This window comes from Aulostomus chinensis, chromosome 17 (assembly GCF_037954235.1).
Source record: "Aulostomus chinensis isolate RoL2024-O1b breed Wild chromosome 17, RoL_Achi_v1.0, whole genome shotgun sequence".
NCBI lineage: Eukaryota > Metazoa > Chordata > Actinopteri > Syngnathiformes > Aulostomidae > Aulostomus > Aulostomus chinensis.
In genome coordinates, this window is record NC_141336.1 from 16,145,909 (window position 1) to 16,168,745 (window position 22,837).

Below are 22,837 nucleotides of genomic sequence, written 5' to 3' on the forward strand. Positions count from 1 at the left end.
TTAGAGTATCAATCAGCCTCGTCCTCTCTTGATGTCTTTGGACTGTGGGAGGAAGCTGGAGAACCAGAGAGAACCCACGCAGGAACAGGGAGAACATACAGACTCCACACAGACAGATCCTGTGCTGGAGCTGGGACTCGAATCCGGAACCTTCCTGCTGTGCGGCGACAGTGCTGACCACTGCACCACCGTGCCGCCTAAGTTATTGTTTATTTATGCTATATGTGATTTTGTAGGAATCTTTCAAGAGTGAAAAATAATACATTTTCAATTTGAAACATTAAATCTTATTCATTATTCATGCAATATGTGCACATTAATTTGATATGTTTGGCTTAAGCTTACAGCTCCTCTGCTTTGACAGTCAAAATGAATTAAATCTGAAACTGACGGGAATATTTTGAATCTTTTGATGTCAGCATTAACGAGAGCCATCAGATTTCATTGCTGTCACAGTTTTTCTACAAGTAATGAAAAAACAAAGTCAGCAGTAAATTCCTGCCTGACTATGTCTCAGAAATCTAGAGCAACCACCAGTTCTAAAATGTGTGACTATCATGTAATCTACAGTACGACCACAAGGTGCCATCCATCTAAAAGGAGACCACAGACTTCCAGAGAGAACCTGGTCTTCCATGGTCAAGTATCCTGATTTGGTCAGAAGGGACTCAAATTCAGTGGTATTTGGGGGAACACACAACAGTCCAGGAAGCATGAAGGTGTGTTAGTGTCAATACCAAGGTTTAGTTCTGTAGTTTCAATAACGGTGCAAAACTAAGAGGGTTACTGCAGACATTAAGGTCAGTAAGATTGTAATATTTCCTGAGAAACAGCAGGAAAACGCAATTTAAAAGAAGGGGATTTTTCATTTGTCTGGTCTCATAATAATTCTGATATTGTTTGGTCACGAAAGCTATTGAAGAAAGAGCAAAACCAAGAATTTTAAATCAAAATATCCAAATAAAATATCGGTGGCAGTAAAATACAATAATGTAGAGATGTATCTTGGTAATATCTGTGATTGATTTAGACTCTGGGTCACATGGCATACGAGCCAATGAGGACCAACAATAAATGTTGCATTGAATGCAATAACAAGAGGTCTAACTTTTCCATTTTTAATGATATCTGGTATTTGGAGTCTCAAGGTCACATGGAAGCTATTGAAACAAAACAAATAATTATACAATAAAATATGAATTGAAATTGATGGCAGCAGAAAAAGGCAATAAAAACAAGGAATTTGTCCTATTTGTCCTGTCTAGTTCTAAAAGCTGGTGTTGATTTTGAGTCAGAAGGTCAAAAGACATGGACGCTACTAAAAACAAAAAAACAACTATTAATTTTGTATTCAAAAATAAACAGAAATGTGGGAGATACACTAAAAAGGATTGTGTCTCCACTGTCCGTTTGTAAAATTTGCTGGGATTTATCTGGAGTCCTCATGTCGCATTGCATGGGATCTTTTGGAGGGAGAAACAAAAAGAAGAATTTTTGCAATAAAATATTCATATAGAATAAAGGCTGCAAAATGAAACAAAAAAGAGGTGTGTCTTGTCCAGCCTAGTAATAATATCTGTTTATTTGGCATGTTTGGGTCACATGACATGGAAGCTTCAGAGGATAAAAAAGAAAACATTTCTTTTTGTTGTAATCAAACATGTTGTATGGAGGGTAACATGCACAATCTGGGTCCCTCTGCTGCTGGGTGGCTTATGATGCTCCATTTCAGATGTTGCTTTAACGCATCCATGTTGGCTTTGTGTGTCAGCAGTACGGTGAGCGGTGAAGTACATTTCCATACAATTTAGAGAGTTCAAACAATCATTCTCATGGCTGCCACAGAAGTAGTTGTCCCTGTGCCTCCCAGGCAGACGTGGCATCCTTGAAACTGTGCACCTGCATTCTATATAGTGGCCAGCAGGGCGGCGACTGACCTAGCTACAAGTAGACTGGTTGCAAATTTAATGTGGAAAGGACCTTCAAATTTGATTCATTTTCCTAAAAAGGTGATGGTCACAATCACTCAAGTCTTTCTTGATGTAGAGTGAAGCTAAATTTGCAAACTCTAGTCCTGTTCATGGTAGAAAAGACAATAAAAAGGGAGAGATTTATGCTGAGTTCCTTTTACCTCTGAACTCAGAGGCGGGAAGTTAGGCAGGATACTCACACCAAAGTTGACCAGGTTCCTCCAGATGCAGAAACAAATAAATAAATTTTAAAAAATGATTGATGTCTCAGCCATTTGCAGCACTTTATACATTGTATTTGTCGCATATAAACGTAGTACCAGCAAATGTACAGGGAGATGACGAAAAGTGTGCGCGGCTGATTTACAGCAAGACAATTACACCACAAGTGTTTCACAACAGCACATTACCGAAGCACTCCCGCGAGTGATGCGTATGGGTAGCTGTTCTGAATTGTGATCTTTGTCGGGTATCTCAAAGGTTTCTAGGATCTCAGGAAGAGGGGGAGCTAGCAAACATTTCCAAATGGCAAATCAGAAATTCTGACTTCAACTGGAATGCACATATATATAAAAAACACAGACAACGTCATTGACAGTGACCTGTCTGATCCTGCACTCGCTCGTCAGCTCCACCCCGTTCCTCGTCTACCGACAAAAAAGGTCAAATTTGGTATAAAACAAAAAAGCTAGGGTGAAGTCTTCAGAGCAGCGGTCCACAACTTGCTGGTTACGTCTGCTATTTTATAGTCACTGAAGGAGACACACAGCAAAGGAAATGTATGAAATGATGCATTTTCTGACTTATTATTAAGTTAACTTTACAAATCTAAGAAGTTGGCACATTTATTTTTGACAAAGTTACATTTTTAATGTATGTACGCATATGCAAATTAGAGAAAAAGAGAGAGGGACTGTAAATATACTTTTTTGGAATATATAGATATTGTGTTTCCGTATTTGATCCAATCTTTCCCACTTTACTCGAAAATGTGTCAGAGTCTCCTGCTGAGCGACTGCACATCTCTGACTCATATCATCCTTCATATAACTGACCTAAAAAGAGAATCCTTAAAAGAACCTGACGACCCAGCACATCTGCATATCAGGTTACACTTATGATAGTTAAAATTGGTTGTTTTTTTTTAGCGGAAAAAAGAAAAATGTTTGAAACTATGTGTCAATTATTTAACAAGCAGACATGACAATCTTTCCCAGAATTGATGAGGTTTTGGTATCAAATGTGACCAAAGAAAATTCAGCGATAATAACCATTTTGAATAAACTTTAATTCTTTCATAGCAATTACATGGCTGCTGAAACTGTGCTAATATCAGTGTCACCAGGCTTTTTGTTGCACAGGCGAAATTTTATTTACAGAAAAGCGTTCAGGGGGCGTGTTTAAATGTTGAAACCCAATCACATAGAAACCTTTGTGTCTGCTGGGGCCAAGTGTTCCCACCACCACCATCAGACATTCATTTATGGAGTTATGAGTCTTTTGGGGTGGGGAAAGACAGGAAGAGGTGGGCCTCACCTTTGAAGCTCACCAGAGAAGTGAAAAAATAAAAAAAACCCACCTCAACAGAGCCAATCTACATCCTTCCAAGTCATAAAACAAAACAGAGCAAGAAAATTTACATCTCTGCCACAGACTTGAGAACCTTTAACCCTCTGTTCCGACAGATGAGACGCAACATCCGTGGAAAATCGCAGGCTGGAGAGAATCCAGATTTAAAGAATTCAAGTTTCTTTTCAGGGGTGCACACTGGATACACTGGATAGTTATTTTTCATTCAGACAGGTGCCCCACTGTCAGCTGCGTGTTAGAAATGGCTTCCAGATGAGTGGTATAGTAAGGTCACTGTACGGGTCACTAACAGGAAGATCGTGTAGGAGCGGAAAGGGCTTTTAATGAAGCAAGAAAAGATGTGGAATGTAGTTTGTTGCTGTTTTTTGTATATCCTGTAGTCATTATTTTCATTATCATTTTAATTCTCTTACAGATTAATCCATAAAGCAGCCACAGAAAAGAAAAAGTACAGCTCGGTGGTTCGACTGCAGTATCCTCTTACATGTGTACATGTCTTAGAGGACTAAAAAAAAGTGAAGCAGCTGCAGAAGTTGAGATTTTTTTTACCTTAGGGACCACACACACACACACACACACACACACACACACACACACACACACACACATACACTTTTCTGACTCGTGACAAACGCTTTGCCTCATTTCTCTCAACTTCTTAACAGGCTCTTATTTGAAACATACACTGATTCGTGCCCAACCACACGTGTGGCTACTTTTCAGTGTCCTGTTGTTTACACCGAGTCATGTTCTAGTTTCAGTTTGCAGCATTTGAGATCAGATAAGATCAGTGAATAATAATGGCAGCATGAAGGGTGGAGATGATGCTGATCTCCAGCTTGTAAAAGAGGTTTAAGAAGCTGTGTACACACAGGTTTTCCTGACTATTTAGTGTATGTTACAGATAGACCAGTGAGGGATAATCCTACATTAAATGACTTCTTGGTTTGGTATGTTATATTGAAAGAGGGTTTATATGCACTTTAACGCCTGCAATCGCGACACTCTGCGCGGGGATCGGGTGCACTAAGCCTCGACAATATTTGTGCGTTGAGACCCTTATAGGTGGATGTATCACTCAGCTTAATAGGATCACATGTGATTATCCTGGTTAACTGTAAGAGGTCAGAAGCTTAGGAAGTGGTTCTCCAAAGCGTGGCTTCTTCCTCACTGCATTGACAAGTTTTTTTTGTTGTTGTTGTTTTTGGATGCTTTAGGAAAGCAATAAGCTTTAGGCAAGTGATATTAACTCAATTCAGGAAGATAACATCACATGAAAAACAAAAATATGAGGGGATATATTTGTTGGACTGGAAACTAACTTGATAATCAGAGAAGATATTTCCAGAAGAATCCATACAGGGGCCTCTTTTCCTTCGTCTGCAGGAAACTGAACATTCATCCTCAAGTCTTCTTACTGTAATGGAGCAATTTCAAGTAAAAACTGAGCAAAAACAATAAAGAATGCTGCTGTTCTGAACAAAAATAATTAATGCTCCCCACTTTACAGTCTTACATGTTTCACATTATGCAGGTTTCTTTTTTTTTAAACAAAAAAAGGCCTCCAAGTATAGATCAAAACACTTTATTGTATGAAAAATAGATCCAAAATATGGAACAATATTTACAAAACAGTTTCTGGGCATGCTGGGCAGAGAGCAGCTCTTTCCCTATGATCTTCAGTATGAGATACATCAGTATCGGTTCTCTGGATTCAAACCGTTTAAAAACCGAACTTCACAATAATACTGACGAGCACAGTGATGCGCATTTGTCCAGACCACGCTGTGTCTTTTCAGGCGCATTTACACACACGCACGCACGCACACACACACGCACACACAAACACACACACACACACACACACAAAAACAGCAAGAAATAAAATCAAGACTCATAAAAATACTTTTTGTTCCCAGACAAACATGATCCAAACAAACAGTTTTTGCGGGTGGATCCAATAACACTATGTATAAAAAAGTTTTCTTAAAAAAAAGTCTGATATTTAAAGGAAAGAGGCTTCTGTACTACAGTGGTGGAGAAACGAATTTGAACCCCCACCCCCACCCCAGAAAAAAATGAAACACATACACTCACATAATTATACAGAAGGAGAAAATGCATCTAATAGGAGTTGTAATACTGAGAAAGTGCAGCATTTTTGTTTCCATGTAGCAGCTCTAATATGATCCAAATGGTTCTACACATGAATAACTAGATCACTGGGTTTTACCAGACGCTCTCTGTATTGATCCAGCCAGTCTCTGAGCTCTGAGATTCGATACCCCTCAGGTCCTCTGCCACCCTGGTAAACTATCTTTCCCTCCTGCACTATATATAGTCTGTCAAAATAGGCTCCGTATGCAGCGTTGCAGGAGTTTTCCATGCTGTCGACCACAACCAGGCAGCCAGGCACCTCCACTTGCATCAGTTGCGCAGCGTTCAGCCGGTCCTCCAGACACCGGTGCTTGGGGATCTGATAGGGCGCGTCAGTGCTCATCCAGCCGTCGGAGGGGTGCGCTTCCTCGATGTACACAACTACAGAGTCTGCTATGTCTACACTCTGCTGCACAACTCCCTGGAAAGCTTTCAGACGCGCCATGAACGGTGGTCAGGTGCAGCTGCCAAAGTTAAGGATGAGCGGTCTCTTGTCCTTTGCGTAATCGAGGATGCGACTGCGCCGCTGATCCTCCAGCTGAACAACTTCGGTGTTAGGCGCCCCGTGTCCGAGATGCGCCGCTTTCAGAAAGTCCAGTTTATGACCATGCCAGACTGCCTTGAGGGACTCTAAGCTGAAGAAACGATTGGAGTCCGATATGCACAGAGGAGGATCGATGGCATCGCCCTCCTGCTCCTTCATCCTGAAGAAAACCCTTTTCCTTATGCATAAAAAGTCAAGCAGCCAGAACATGACTGCTGCCACTAGGAATCTGGGCAGCAATACCAGACAAACTACTGCATTTTTAATTGCCTTAATGGTATTCATTTTCACTTGGGCAGAAACCAGACTGGTTTTGCGATGTGCCACGATCTGATGGGTTGAAGTTGGGTGACTTGCAACTTCCCCTCTTTTTATAGCACCGGCAGATTTGAATGAATCACACCCCGCCTCCAAAGTGGGGCCGAGGCCTCACATGGTGGGGATTACCTTCTGTCAACTCCACAGCTTTGAGTCACGGCCAAAAAAACTGGAGTGCGCCACAGTTATTTGGAGAGTGGCTTGTATTTAATATCACCAGACTGTTAAAATGAATGTTTTACATTCAAACCATCCGTCGCCTGCGGTGAGTGAAATGATTTATGTTATGTATTTTGTGTGTTAACAGCCTGAAGTTGGTGCCAGTTTCAGTTGCAATGAAACGAGACAATGAGGTGTTTTTGCTGCAGTACAGTAGAAGGAGACTCCAGGAACAGACTGTTAAACACTGCTCTTATTATAGCTCATTGAACAGGCGACTGTCCTGCAGGAATATCACATTGGACTCCTGCAAACCCAGGAGGACATTTAAGTTCACCATAAACGCATCAGAAATTTAAACGTTTTATTTTATTGACTGCACATATACAGTCAAAGGGTGTAAAATTTGGAGAGCCGCCCTCAGGAAATAAAAACTACAGATTGGGGGAAAAAAGGAGGAGGGGGAAAAAAAGAGGGTAAATATGCACAATAAAATTCCGACTGACTCAAAAGTCAAGATTTTTGATTCAAATTCAGAATTTGAACCGACAAAATAAATCATTGGGACTAAATGGTTATTCGCAGAATAAATGCTAAAGTTACTTTTGTTAAAACTAAAATTCAAGTACAGCAAAGATCCAAGTTATCTTCAGAACTGTGAGGTTTCGGGCCTCAGATTTCCTGCATACTATAATTAGCACTTTTTTGTGTGGCTGTACTCTAACCTTACATAAGAAAAGGAACACAAGAAAAAAAAAAAAACCCTCGGAACATTCAGTCACAGACATTTTCTAAGCTTCCTGCCTTCAGGGTGAGGGGCCACCTCTAGCTCTCATGTAGCACCCCCCCCCACCACCACACACACACACACACGCACACACCCTCTACAGATATAAATCAAAAGTCACCTTATGTGTAATTGTAAGTGGTGAAGAAACATGGCATCATGTTCTACTGAAAAATAACCAGTTTTGAATCTTTTAAAAACGAGGTTTTGTTGTAAACGTGTTCTGGCTAATATCTGAAAGCTCATAAAACTTTCAGGAATGCTGGAAACAGTTAGCGGTTTGAAAACTAACACACACACACAGAAAGAAGCTGTACCTGCTGGACCCCTGAAGTTTTGCGAAGTGATAAAGTTTAAATTTAACCATCCAAAGTATTGTAATTTCACCTAATGGGCGGGCTTTAGTGTTTATTGTGAAGCTGGTAGTTCATTATCTGCCCAATATGTCGCCTGTGTCCAGCTAATGGCTAAGCTAACTTGAAGTATTGACTGTTAAATGTCTTCCAACCATCGGAGCTAAACAAGATGCTCAGTTTAATGTGTTGGTTAAACAGACTAAAATGAGAGACAACATGTGGCCTTCCATTTTCCACCACAGCTAAATTTGCAGTTTACTCATTTTGCAGACTTTAAAATGTTTTTTTTTGTTTGTTTGTTCGGTTTGTTTGTTTGTTTTTCTGCTGAAGGGAATTCATTGCGAGCAGTGAACAGTAACGCTGGTGGCCTGCTGTTTTATGATGCCCAGCCAAATATAAAACATTCAACCTCGCTGCAGACTGTCTCTCTAACAAACCAGGGATTCTTGACTGGGATGTTGTCATTTAGTCGTTCAACATGAAACAGGAGGGAATATAAAAAGAAGCAAAAGAAAAAAGAAAACAATATCAAACCTGTTTTTGTTGTTGTTGCTGAGCACACTCATAAAAGATAATCAGCGTTCGAGCATCAACACTTAATTTGCAAGAATTTAAGTACAAAGCAATATGATACACACTGAAACTATATTGCAAAAGTCGAATATTAAGAGTAAAAAAAAAACAATGCAAGGATTTGGGCTGATAAATTAAGATCTATGCGCATCCAGAAACTTAAAGTAAAACTATTATGTGTCTGTGATATGAAACAAACATCAAACTTTTTTTATTACAGCTTGACCAATAAATTAGTGCAGCCGATATTGGCCTCTAATCAGCGTTGGTCTCGCCTGAGAGGAAAATGTTTTCCCTTTGTAGGGACTATAATGTAGAAAAAAGATGCTTTGCGTACTTTTCAAGTATTAAATTCTGATTCAAGCTGATTATTTCAGTTTACCAGTGTCCTTTTGGACAATAAATAGTATTGCTTAACAGCAAAATACACTGCCTCCATTCATATGTGACTACATTTGAGAGATCATTATATAGAATATTGGCTGACATATCAATTTTAATATTTTTTTTACTCCCTAGTATTGGTACAAGCATCAGTGCAAAAACAAAAACCCAGCATCGGTCAAGAATTAGCTGATGCTTTATGTGAAGGGATTGTACAGTTCTGTTCGATCATTTTGGATGATAGACTTTCATGTTAAACGGTGAATTTCACAATTGTTTTGAAACCACATTTCAGGAGTAATATCAGCATCGACCCCAGAAATCCTGTATCGGGAGAGTCCTGTGTTTTTGGACTTATATCCTCGTATCACCCTCCCTTCTGGTCTGATAAAATGTTCTTCTTGCAGAACATTTACTAATTCCTCTGCTCCCCATCTGCCCGACCCTGACTCATTCTGTATCCTTGGATCAAGTAGAAATAATGAGAAACCAATGTCGGTCATCTTTGTGCATACCTGTATCTGATGTATGTACGCACTCGCAGTCAAACCACAGAATGGAAGAAAAAAAACACAGAGAGAGAGAGAGAGAGAAAAGAATCCAGACATAGTATGAAGAAACTCATTTAAGGAGACTGCCAGATACTTTTGACACCACTGTTCTCAACGGGGAGCTGACGACATCAGTGACAAACCGCCCATGGGAATCAGCTCGACTTCACGAGTTTAAGCATATAATAACAAGGCCACTCACTCATTTCCAGAGGAGAACCGAAGAAAAAAGGGAAAAAAAAACAGCTCAAAGCTCATCCTCTGGCTGCAGTGTGGCACATCTGATGCATGAGATTCAACAACAGGGAGTCTCAACAAACATCAACCCAACCATTAAACAAAAGTGCGCGCCAGAGAGAGAGAGAGAGAGAGCGCAAGAGAGAGGATATACAACATGCAGCATGAATGACGATTCAAGACCACGTCAGATTTTTGAAAATAATCTAAAAACAGAAACTTAATGATGCTGTTGATGTGAAGGCCTGACTTAAGACCGTACTTTTTTTGTGTCAGATGTTCCTATTTCAAGTTATTATTCATCTGCAAACGTTTCTAGAGTTCAAGTTGAAATACTCCCTCTCTAAAAGATTCAAGCATCTTTTTTTATTCCATCTGTAACCCTGTCTCAAAAGATTTCTCCTGTTTTCTCCCTTTCAGGTTTTCTGTCGCCTTCATTGTTACATACATGACACTCAATTAAAGCTGGACTTTGTTCACTTTGCCATGCTGATGTCCTGAATAGAGGTAGGTGTGCACAACACAAGCCGAGCAGGAAAAGCTGAACGTGTTAGCACAAATGTACGGGATGTTTAGTGTCTTCTTTTAACGTTTTATTGTTCTAGAGGAAATGACAAAGTTCATAAAGTACACTAAAGAAATATATTTGGGGGGGAGGCATCATGAAATTCTATTTGTGATTTTTTTTTTTTAATGTCTTACTTATTCATTGCATGAAAATGAATTGTCTTATCAGGTTTGCACCAGTAGTTATTAAAATGAGTTCTTTTTTGAATGTAAAAATACTTACATGAAACCTAATCCTCACAGCCATCGGTGCAAAGCTGAAAGTTTTACTTTTAATGCACTGCAACTTTGTGATATTACTTTTGGAGTTATTGCTGCTTAGCACAGCTGCAAACCTCTGCTGCCACAGTAACAACCACTTCATGCAGCTGAATGTGCGCTCGCTATTATTCAGCCTTTTAAAAAATGTGTGAAATTATGTAATCTGTGTATTTTCAACACCTTACATAAGACTTTCAATCTTCAGATCGCTTTAACAACACTGTTTTAATGGATTCAGCCCATCTTAAAGGTGGGGGTCCTGTTGAGTTCTCGTAAACAAACAAATGTTGCGTGTACACTGAAGTGTTACTAGCTCATTGAGTTGTTGTTTTTATTTTTTCAATTTGAAGTATTTGAAATCCTAGATTGTTTACATCCATCTTTTCCACCTTTGCTGGCACGTTTAGTTGTAGATCATTGAAATAATGGGAAATGCAGTGGCTGGAATGTGGATTACTTCAACATGCACACATCCTAAAGCTCATAGAATAGTTCATACATTTTATAAACAGGAAGTAGAAAGCACGGAGAGAAAGACCATATACTTCAGCCTATGAGACACGACGTGCATATAGAATATAGCAGGCGCTTGGGAGACTTAATATCTCAAACAAACTCAACGTTTAAAGAAGGAAAATTTTCATTATGTTCATAATGGATTCGCCCCGAAATTAAATGTTCTTGCTTGACCCATGCCACCCCCCCCCACCCCTTCATTAAGTTTGGGGAAAATCGGCATCATAGTTTGCTAAGAGTCTAGCAACCGGCATGGCATCCCCCCCCTCCTGGTGGAGGTAATAAAAGAGGATTGTTGATGTATAGAGCTGTTTAGTTAAATTGAAACCTAAATGAATCACTTTCCTGTGATTCAGTGCATGATGATTACAGAGCTATATATCATTTTACCATGTTGAGACATAGAAAGTACATGTATCTCCAGGCCATGTGGACCTGAGCATGCTCTATTCAACATCTGCCTCCACATCTGGACACACATATTAACAATTACGGGCTGAATGCCATTCACTGGTCTGGTCTGATTATTCAACAAAAGCATTCCCAGTCTGCACATGGTAGAACTGGTTAAGCCGTAATCTGCGGTTACAGTAAATCCTTGTCATATTTGTCTGCAGGGTGTAAAGCAGACATGCGGGAAGATATCATTTGTCTGCCTGGTGACTCAGACAACAGACGGCGGGGAATCTGTTGATATCCCTGTCAGAGGGTTGTCTCAGCTTGTTAGCCTATTTTACAATCAGCAGTTGAGAAAATGCTGAACTAATTTCATTGTCTGAGGAAAAAGTACGCACACAATGCATGACATCATCATATTTTTTTTTGAGGGGGTGAAATGAGGTTGTTTGGCAAATCCATTATTTATTGAAAAAGAGGTCACCTCATCTACTCTAGGAGAGGCTTCGCTTCTTATCTTCAACTTAATATCAATGAGAAGTGATTATTTCTCCTTTTTTGCTGATTTGACAAAAGAAAACTCAGTCGATCTGCCACGCATGCTGATGATTGTCGGCAGTTACTTTCACCCAAAATCATGATGTGTCGAGCATGGTATAAATCAATCAAGCACGGAATACTTAAACAATGTGGCTAAAAAAAAAAAGAAGAAACAGAAAATATTAGACACAAAATATACTTGATGGTCAACTATTACCGATTAAATTTAGATAAGAGAGAAAAATGAGTCGATAACATTCCAAATCCAGCATAATAGATAAGAAATACCATAACTGCAGTTACAAACATAGTAAGGTAATAAAGTCTTCATTATATGTAAGAAGTGATAAGTCAAATAAGTCTCCACTCAAACTTTTTTCCTTTATTAAATGATTAATGAATTAAATAAAGTACCTCAGGTGGACTTTCTACATCTGGTCACACCACAGACCTTTTCCTCTACATTGACCCCTTTTATTTATTTCTATGGTAGAATTAGTCATTATTCCATCTTTTCATGCAGCGTCATCGAGGATAGTTCAGCTACAAACATTAGAGGATATTGTACATTCATAAAATCAGCACAGTCTTCATCCCCTCCCTCGGTCGGACCCGAACTCCTGATGTGTCTGATTGGCTTCGCTGTTGTCACTGCAGCATCTGTCTTTCTGTGCAGCTCCCTCAGATCAGTGAAGCACAATGACTTCAACAGCTGACTAGAGCATTCCTCGCTCTGCCGTTCTCATTTCTGCTCGACATTTGAAGATACAGTTGTCTTTTTTTTGCCTTTCATTCTCTCAGTCTAAAGCACATTTCCCTCCTCTGTCCTGTCCCTCCCTTCCTCCCTTCCTCCCTCCCTCTTCTCCCAGCCGGTTACTGAAACTGTTGTTAACACTCTATTATCTCAAACCCTCTTTTGCTTTCTCATAACAAGAAAACAGAAGTGTTTTGATGGGAAAAAAAAAAGAAGTTCCCACCTGCGGTGCCTAAATTTGCTTGGAGGAATTACTCTTTTGTGGCTGCGTCTGAAAACCAGAGACGTTTTCTAACCTGCTTACTTTTGCCTCCCATAAACTTTGCTGGAGTCTTGGCAGCGGCGCTGGGTTCATTCAAGGACAATGCAGATCTGGGAAAACAGCCCCTTTTCTGCTGCTTACTTATTGAGATGGCGGCGTTCCAAAAACCACAACTGGGGGAATATCATAACGACTAACCCACAAAACAGATTTATGATACAGTTCAATGCCGGCTCCTTGTCTTTCAAGTCACCGATATGTACCTCTTTGCACTGAATGGAATCGAGGATAAAAATGTTTCCCCATCCTCCGCTTCACCTTCCACGACCCTGTCTAAATCAAAGAGCACTAGTGTTCATGCTCAACTTGAATGAACCGCTGTTGCCTGCCCTGTGGGCTGTTTGTATCTCAGCAACTGGCGAGCCAATGAGGGATGGACCAACATGTTATAATAATCTGTTTCATCTTGCAAGTCACGTCGCTCACAAGATGATTCGAAGTAGCTTCTCAGCTTTCTTTTACTGACGAGACAAAAAAAAAAAATCCACCCATTATGACCCATATACATATGAAACTGAATAGCTCAAGAAATATGTTAGTAGGATGTGTGCTTACATAGTATTCCACTACTAGAAATGTATCTTTATCAAACTGGGCTGCAAACAGAGTAGAAAGCAAGTTTTTATTTTATTTTTTTAAATAGTGCTATACAGCTGTAGAAAATAGAGACAAACGAATCCACTGGGCTTGTAGCCTTCCAAGGCCACTCCCAATTTAGCCGCATTTGTAACAAAACACTGTTGCTGTTGCACATAGTCTGTGCTCAGATGTCCTTGTCACCCCGTTGGCTTCGGTTGACAACATGCAGGACAGGCTGTTTGGATTTTGGAAGAGTGAGGAGCTCGATCTGTATAGTTTGTCGCAGTGGGCATCCAAAAAATGAGGAAGTACCAAGTGTAGTCAGAACAAATGCAAATGAGTGGGGAGCTCTGGCTGCAGTCAGCACGTGGGGAAGTTAAATATAGCTCATACAGGACTGTAATATAGAAATGTAATCAAAGGTGATCGATGATTGGTTTTTTAGAGTGCTCATATAAAAACTGACCTGACCGATTGTATTGAAATAAAGCGAACAAAGAAATAAAGGATAAGAAAAATAAAATGCATGTAAATTAAGGAGCACAGACACCCCCCCCCCCCCAAAAAAAACTCACGTATGAGTGCAGTTGATTCAAATCTGCCAATATACATTTCTTCACATAAATAACCGAGTTGTTGGATAAGGTTCCCTCATTTTCAATAAGACTCTTGAGCCAAAAAAGACATAAAAATATAACCAAATGTATTGTTTAAGGTAAGTATTGTACAGTGTAAATTGAGCCTTCTCACATTAGAGTGAAATTACAGAGCACCAATCTAAAGGCAAAAGGTTTCTTCATCTAATGGTTATTGTAACATTGTGAAAATACACTTCATATTGATAATGTAATTTGTCTATTACTGCTGTAAAAGTACTTTTATAACCTACAAGTGATCTAGATCTAACTACGAGTATACCTATACTCCTACATCGAGAGACAACCATAAATAAAAACTTAAAACATGGACTATTGTAACTTAGTAACGAGCAATATTGCTTATGAATGGACTTTGTACTAACTAACCTTATGTATAAGGTTTCTTTTAGGTTTAGGTTTCAAACCTCATACGCGCCTTTTGCTCCTGTGTCAGTCACCTTGACCCTCCATCGCGACATGGACTCGCTTATCCTGGTTCTGACTCGTTTTTTTATTGTTATTTGTATTTTGATGGAGACTACGGTCAGGTTTTACCAGGATTCTTTACCAACAGGCAGATTTATTATTCCTTTTTAAACGTCCTAGCTGATGAAGACTGTGATGCACGATTGTTTCACTATCTTACAAATCGTAAAGATGTGATTGGGAGTAATGTAAGGTGTACTTTTACTTGCGGTATTGTTGCAGTACAAAATAAAAAGCAGTAGTGGTCTCAAAATATGTGCTTGTAACGCATGAACTAGAGAGTGTACTGATAAAGCCAGTGAGTCAATAGTGAGTGAATTTTCCCAAACAGTCAATAAAATATTAGTTTTCCAGACTTGAACTTTGGTTGACTTTATAAAACATACTTGAAGTTTACTCCGAGCAGCCGTTTAACTAATCAGATCTAGTCAACAAATAACGCATTTCAGATCACACGCATTTAATCTCATTATATCTAAACAAGTGATCAGATCATTGGATTATAAAATGTATTATTGCATCACAAACATGGAGAAAAAAAATTTATCAAGGTTATAGAATTACGACAACAAGCTTAAAAGAAACCAACTGTCAGTGGAAAACAAGGAGGATAACAACAGTCTGAAAATTTGTTGACTCATCCAACTACTCTGACCTCCTCCCTCGGTAAACTCTGTGGCGCTTTGAAGTCGTGCAGTTTGCCTCTTTGTTCCAGCCAGGGAAGAATCTGTACTAATAATCCGTACGGCAAACAGAGGGCTGTTCTTTCTAGAGGAAACACATAGTCTTTGGAAACTGATGTTGCTGTTTTTAGAATAATGTCATTGTCTTGCCTTCCTTATTTTCACTGTTGTCAATCATCTGAATAATCATTGTACATATCAGCAATATATACTGTATATGTAAATCCCTTCTACTTGTAGTTTTAAGAGGCGGTTACATCCCATTTTATGTATACAAGGTGGAGGAGTATCTATAACAACAGCAGGATATCATCACCCAGCAGAAGATATCGTCAGGTTATCGTCTTTAACAGCAGCAGATATCGTCAGGTTATCGTCTATAACAGCAGCAGATATCGTCAGGTTATCGTCTATAGCAGCAACAGATATCGTCAGGTTATCGTCTATAACAGCAGCAGATCTCGTCAGGTTATCGTCTATAACAGCAGCAGATATCGTCATGTTATCGTCTATAACAGCAGCAGATATCGTCAGGTTATCGTCTATAACAGCAGCAGATATCGTCAGGTTATCGTCTTTAACAGCAGCAGATATCGTCAGGTTATCGTCTATAACAGCAGCAGATATCGTCAGGTTATCGTCTATAACAGCAGCAGATCTCGTCAGGTTATCGTCTTTAACAGCAGCAGATCTCGTCAGGTTATCGTCTTTAACAGCAGCAGATCTCGTCAGGTTATCGTCTATAACAGCAACAGATATCGTCAGGTTATCGTCTTTAACAGCAACAGATATCGTCAGGTTATCGTCTATAACAGCAACAGATATCGTCAGGTTATCGTCTATCACAGCAGCAGATATCGTCAGGTTATCGTCTATAACAGCAGCAGATCTCGTCAGGTTATCGTCTATAACAGCAGCAGATCTCGTCAGGTTATCGTCTATAACAGCAGCAGATCTCGTCAGGTTATCGTCTATAACAGCAGCAGATCTCGTCAGGTTATCGTCTATAACAGCAGCAGATCTCGTCAGGTTATCGTCTATAACAGCAACAGATCTCGTCAGGTTATCGTCTATAACAGCAACAGATATCGTCAGGTTATCGTCTATAACAGCAGCAGATCTCGTCAGGTTATCGTCTATAACAGCAACAGATATCGTCAGGTTATCGTCTATAACAGCAGCAGATCTCGTCAGGTTATCGTCTTTAACAGCAGCAGATCTCGTCAGGTTATCGTCTTTAACAGCAACAGATCTCGTCAGGTTATCGTCTTTAACAGCAACAGATCTCGTCAGGTTATCGTCTTTAACAGCAACAGATCTCGTCAGGTTATCGTCTATAACAGCAGCAGATCTCGTCAGGTTATCGTCTATAACAGCAGCAGATCTCGTCAGGTTATCGTCTATAACAGCAACAGATATCGTCAGGTTATCGTCTATAACAGCAGCAGATCTCGTCAGGTTATCGTCTATAACAGCAGCAGATCTCGTCAGGTTATCGTCTATAACAGCAACAGATATCGTCAGGTTATCGTCTATAACAGCAGCAGATATCGTCAGGTTATCGTGTATAACAGCAGCAGATCTCGTCAGGTTATCGTCTATAGCAGCAACAGATATCGTCAGGTTATCGTCTATAACAGCAGCAGATCTCGTCAGGTTATCGTCTATAACAGCAGCAGATATCGTCAGGTTATCGTCTTTAACAGCAGCAGGTATCGTCAGGTTATCGTCTTTAACAGCAGCAGATCTCGTCAGGTTATCGTCTATAACAGCAACAGATATCGTCAGGTTATCGTCTTTAACAGCAACAGATATCGTCAGGTTATCGTCTATAACAGCAGCAGATCTCGTCAGGTTATCGTCTTTAACAGCAGCAGATCTCGTCAGGTTATCGTCTATAACAGCAACAGATATCGTCAGGTTATCGTCTATAACAGCAGCAGATATCGTCAGGTTATCGTGTATAACAGCAGCAGATCTCGTCAGGTTATCGTCTATAGCAGCAACAGATATCGTCAGGTTATCGTCTATAACAGCAGCAGATCTCGTCAGGTTATCGTCTATAACAGCAGCAGATATCGTCAGGTTATCGTCTTTAACAGCAGCAGATCTCGTCAGGTTATCGTCTATAACAGCAACAGATATCGTCAGGTTATCGTCTATAACAGCAGCAGATCTCGTCAGGTTATCGTCTTTAACAGCAACAGATATCGTCAGGTTATCGTCTGTAACAGCAGCAGATCTCGTCAGGTTATCGTCTTTAACAGCAGCAGATATCGTCAGGTTATCGTCTATAACAGCAGCAGATATCGTCAGGTTATCGTCTGTAACAGCAGCAGATCTCGTCAGGTTATCGTCTATAACAGCAACAGATATCGTCAGGTTATCGTCTATAACAGCAACAGATATCGTCAGGTTATCGTCTATAACAGCAGCAGATCTCGTCAGGTTATCGTCTTTAACAGCAGCAGATATCGTCAGGTTATCGTCTGTAACAGCAGCAGATCTCGTCAGGTTATCGTCTTTAACAGCAGCAGATCTCGTCAGGTTATCGTCTGTAACAGCAGCAGATCTCGTCAGGTTATCGTCTTTAACAGCAACAGATATCGTCAGGTTATCGTCTGTAACAGCAGCAGATCTCGTCAGGTTATCGTCTATAACAGCAGCAGATCTCGTCAGGTTATCGTCTATAACAGCAGCAGATCTCGTCATGTTATCGTCTATAACAGCAGCAGATCTCGTCAGGTTATCGTCTATAACAGCAGCAGATCTCGTCAGGTTATCGTCTATAACAGCAGCAGATCTTGTCATGTTATCGTCTATAACAGCAGCAGATCTCGTCAGGTTATCGTCTTTAACAGCAGGAGAAATCGTCGGTGACACCTGCTGTGTACACAGCTTTGTTCAAATAGAGGGAAAACATAGTACATTTCTAGCATTGTGATTGCATTTTCTTTCTTTGATTGTGGTAAATTAGCCAAACTGCTTAGTTACTACTTCATGCATTTCATCTTTTATCCTATGAGTAACATCCGTGTTCAGATTCGTCTGTGAGGAAGAGATTAGCCAAACTTTCTTTAGCTCTGGCAGTGTTAGATAGCTCCTTCACCTACATACAGTGCTGCCTGCTCAGTCAGCCTATGTGTGTGACACAGATATCACAGTGGAGACATAGAGCAGTATTTATAGGTATTCGAACAAACTTGTTGTGCCAACATCTTACTTATTTTACTTTTTAGGACGCAGCAAAGCTTCTTTGACTGGATCATTTGCATATCGGCAGAGTGACCACATTAACAACTAGGCCATGTCCTGTTCCCCGCAGGGGTTTAATAGTTTGAGCGTATTAGGAACTCAATGTTTGTTTTTGAAATTATTTTCTGCTCTTTAATGTTAAAATTTGTACCTTTTTTTTTGTTGCTGAAAATCACAATTGTGATTTTAAATAGTTACTATTCTTTAAAACAGTTGATTGAAGACCACATTAACAAATTCAAATCCTTGAATTTGTATAATAAAGAAAAAAGGATTGCTGAGCGTATTTTCTCTTTTGTTCAAACCAACAAGCCTTGAGGGCTCATGTGAATGTTGCTAATAGTTTGGGATCTTTATCTGGTTTTGAGGTTTTAGTTGTTCCAAAGTGTTAATACCAGTCAGGATATGAAAACATACCAGTTGATATCCTGATAATTAATTTAAACAAAACCCTTTGTTGTGCACATTACATTTCTTCCAGATTTCAAATTCTGAATGCCGAACATTAAATTTCAAGCAACACTAATGCCTGTAATCCCTTTTTTTTTTTTTCCTTCTCCACACAGTGTTGCTGCAACGAGGCTCCAATCGCCTCTGAGACGTAGTGTCTGTGTAGTTTAGGGTTACGGGCAAGTCTTCACACAAGTCTGAGTCTCAAATTGTTTTTGCCCTTATTTGCACTCTTCAAGTAATGGTGTTGGTGGTGAGCATGTCCTCATGTGGCTTCTCCCACTGCTGCCTGTTTGAGCTTATTAGTGAGTGCCCGTCTGTACACTCATTGATGCCAGTCCTCAGGACAGATGGTGGCAAGACGGGGTGAGTGAGAAAACCTCTGACACACACACACACACACACACGCATACATACACACACACACGCACACACACACACGCACGCACGCACACACACACGCTTTCTGTTTTCTCTCTCCCTCTTTTCTGCCTCTATGTCTCCTGTTGTCTGAAGAGTCTGCAGCTGCTGCAACAATTATTGATCTATTGTATGATAATTTTTGATACAAAAACTAAACTTGCTGGTGTCCTGACAGTGTTTTTACTGCACTAGGGGACTTAATTAAATTTCCATACAGATATCGAGAAGCTTCAACTATTCTGTATAGTCTTTTTACAGTATATAGCGGCTCACATGACACTGAGCGACAACATTAGAATTTTTATTTGTCCACGTATCATTCTGCTATAATCTAAAACAACTTCTTTTTCTTCTTAACAATAAGATATTCTTGGTATGCACATTTAAAGAGTACAATAGGTGAATAAAAAAAAAAGTTTATATGTTTACCAAAAACTAAATCCCCCCAAGAGGAGAATCAAAGCACTGCTGTCCTCATGAGGTCATTGTGCACTCAACAGTGTTTAATAGGATGTGTTTTCTGCCTTGAGTTGTCTCTGCGGGATACCGCTAAAGCAGTGGGACAAACATCAACTGGCAGCATTTGTGATGCTGGACAGGAAGGTGAAGCAAAATACTAAAGGCTGAGATCTCCAGGCATTAGAGTAGGTTAACAAACCGAGAGACAGCATTAAAGAAACATTCCTGGCATTGATTTAACCCCTAAAACTCAATCCTGGAAGCATCTACTTCCAAGCAAAAAAAACAAAACAAAACAAAAACAAACTATTCATGCCTTCAAATATCTTGCTCTGTTTTCTGTGACTGCCAGCAGGATTACACAAAAAGAAATAAAATAAAAAATACAATTTGCCAACGTTCATTTTGAATGGGAATGGGGGAAAAAAATGAAACAAAATTAAAAGAAATATTTCAAATGCAAATACATCCAAACTGACGTTCTATTTCATGATATTGATGATCAAACCTGGAGAAAGGCTGTAGTTGTACTTCTGTTTAACCGTGAGCTGATAACAGCTATTATTAAAAGCCACTTCACAAACTGCTACATGACAGTTTGCTGCTTACCTTGCTTTCAATAAAAAGCAATGGTCCACTTCTTCCGATTTTTACAGCCTGAGTGGGTGGTGCACTGTAGCAATGTTTAGCAAATAAAATGTGCAGATCACCCGCAGACTGCCGTTCAACGTAACATTTAGGTTTAGCTCCAGCGTGGAGTCATGTAATTATCACAGTCAAATTAAAGGCGACTGAACTTAATTTCATAGTTTCCGCCAATAAAACGCTGCCATGTTTCTGCACGTTGTATCATGATGTCAGCACTACCTGCAGCTCATACCTGCTCACTGTCAACTCTGTGTTTTCTGTTTTGGCAAGTGAATAACAGGACTAATCAGAGTCTGATCAGGAACACAATTAGGCCCTGGATTTCTTTTCTGTGTGTGTGTGTGTGTGTGTGTGTGTGTGTGTGTGTGTGTGTGTGTGTGTGTGTGTGTGTGTGTCTGGACCTGTCCAAACTAGTGTCAAGTGTTATTCCTCCTGCTCGTTTGGCATCAGCAGACTGTTAATATTAGCTCTGCAGCAGCTGCCTGGACTTTGTGTATAGTACCGGCATCTGTAATGTTATTTTTTGAACGCTAGACTTGCCATGACAATTATGGGACTGTCTGTAATCTCTAAATGGGATGGTTCAACATCAAGTGCCTCCACAGCCAGCAGGTCTTTTTCTTTTCCATATTACTGGTTGTGGTATCCCACTTCGGGTGACCGGCCCTTCTGGTATTTGCCAGAACAGCCAGATTACCAGTCTGGGTCTGGGAGTGATTATGTTTTAACTGGAAGAGCAAAAATAATAGAGCCTGAGCCTTTGACTGTGTTACCAACCACTAATAATGTGTTGGTAACGATAGCCTAACCAGGTCAACCAGCTCATTTGGAGCGTTTGGGAACTCAGTGATCAGCTCAAGGGCACTTGGATACAGCTTGTGGGGAGCTTGGAGCTCAAACCAGTAAACATCCAATTTTACAAGAGAGCCACTTGACCTCCCAGCCACTCTGCCCCGTGGTTAGCTGCTTTGCCAAGATAAACCACCAGATGTGCCTTTAGGAAAAGACACTTTAAATGCTGTAGCTTGCTACACAAACAGCTGGCTTCTCCACACTCTTTTTGTCAATGAGGAAAACAATGGAAGCATAGACCTCCCACCAGAACTTAACAGGATCGGTTCCTAAGATGTACAACATGAAAACCCCCCCCGTCTGAATCAGACAAGTGAGAATATCGTAGAACACGTCGTCAAAGTAGAAATGCTAGGCTATGGTGATGTTTTGCAACTTGAATACCTCCACACAGACATGCTAACATGATTAAAAACAACTTTTTCACTGTAGCAGATCTGTTTTGATTTTTGATTTGGTTGTTTTATGTGGTTTTAGAAATTATACACTCTACCCTGATGGGTTTTGGGGTTTTTTTGGTCTTTTTAAGGGTGAAACCCCCGTGCATAACTAGTCTTCTGAAGTGACTTGTCTCTCATTTAAGGTTCCTTTTTTAGAGATCAATTTATGAAAACATATTGTGGTTGTCCTCTGTAAAAGAGTTTTGTATGCTGAATTTGATGAACTGGCTGTTGAACTTGAAATTGAAATTGACTTTTTTAATTATCTCCATAATTTATATTTTCCCCCTCCCATTTATCCTGGTTTTGGTAAGCATTAATCTCCAAACATTATAATATATTTATGTGAACCAAAACATTTCCCACACATGTGGTAATAAGCTGAACGTTCAAGAGAATCTATAGTGAAAGAATATCTGACATTCGGTCTCGGGCCAAATTTTGTATAAATTGTTTTTATTCCCAAACATTACTTTTGGGGTTTGTTTGTTTTTTTGACAATCTTGAGTTAAATCTTTCTTTTTTGTGGAGGGAATTTAATTGAAATGTTGAACGCAAAATTTAAAAAAACAAATCCAGAGGACAGTTAATTGTTTCTTTCAAAGCATCACAGTGTGTCGCCATGTTGCACAACAGAGGCATGAACACAGAGCTGAAATTCAAGATGTCGTGTTCAATATTCATCTCATTTTAGCAAGTGATTCTCGCCCTGTCCTTCATTTTCTTGCGCGTTGTGTCATGCATAAAGAATCTCTTGTGTCATCAAGGGGACTCATTTGAATTTCAGCAAGTGAGAGTTAATAAGACGTTTATCAGAAATTGAGCTTGCTATAACATGCTAGCGTCTGGGCAGATTAAAAAGGTGTGAACAGATTGAAAAAAAAAATTACAATCGTTTTATTCTACACTTTATTTTTTTCTGTTAATTCCTCTTTAAATCAG

The 22,837-nt window shown here is 39.8% G+C and overlaps 1 protein-coding gene and 1 long non-coding RNA gene across 2 annotated transcripts in view; both read right to left on the minus strand.

Moving 5' to 3' along the window:
* LOC147246491 (uncharacterized) overlaps positions 1-22,837 on the minus strand; it is a 63,568-nt gene that overhangs the window by 15,774 nt on the left and 24,957 nt on the right. Inside the window, exon 3 of the long non-coding RNA XR_015109717.1 lies at positions 4,883-4,977. This is a non-coding gene — a long non-coding RNA (uncharacterized LOC147246491). The remainder of the gene's footprint in view (positions 1-4,882; positions 4,978-22,837) is intronic.
* Positions 5,140-6,590, minus strand: dio3a (iodothyronine deiodinase 3a). The gene has a single exon (XM_086182217.1). The coding sequence runs from the start codon at positions 6,544-6,546 to the stop codon at positions 5,761-5,763; it is 786 nt and encodes a 261-aa protein (XP_086038343.1). The 5' UTR covers positions 6,547-6,590; the 3' UTR covers positions 5,140-5,760.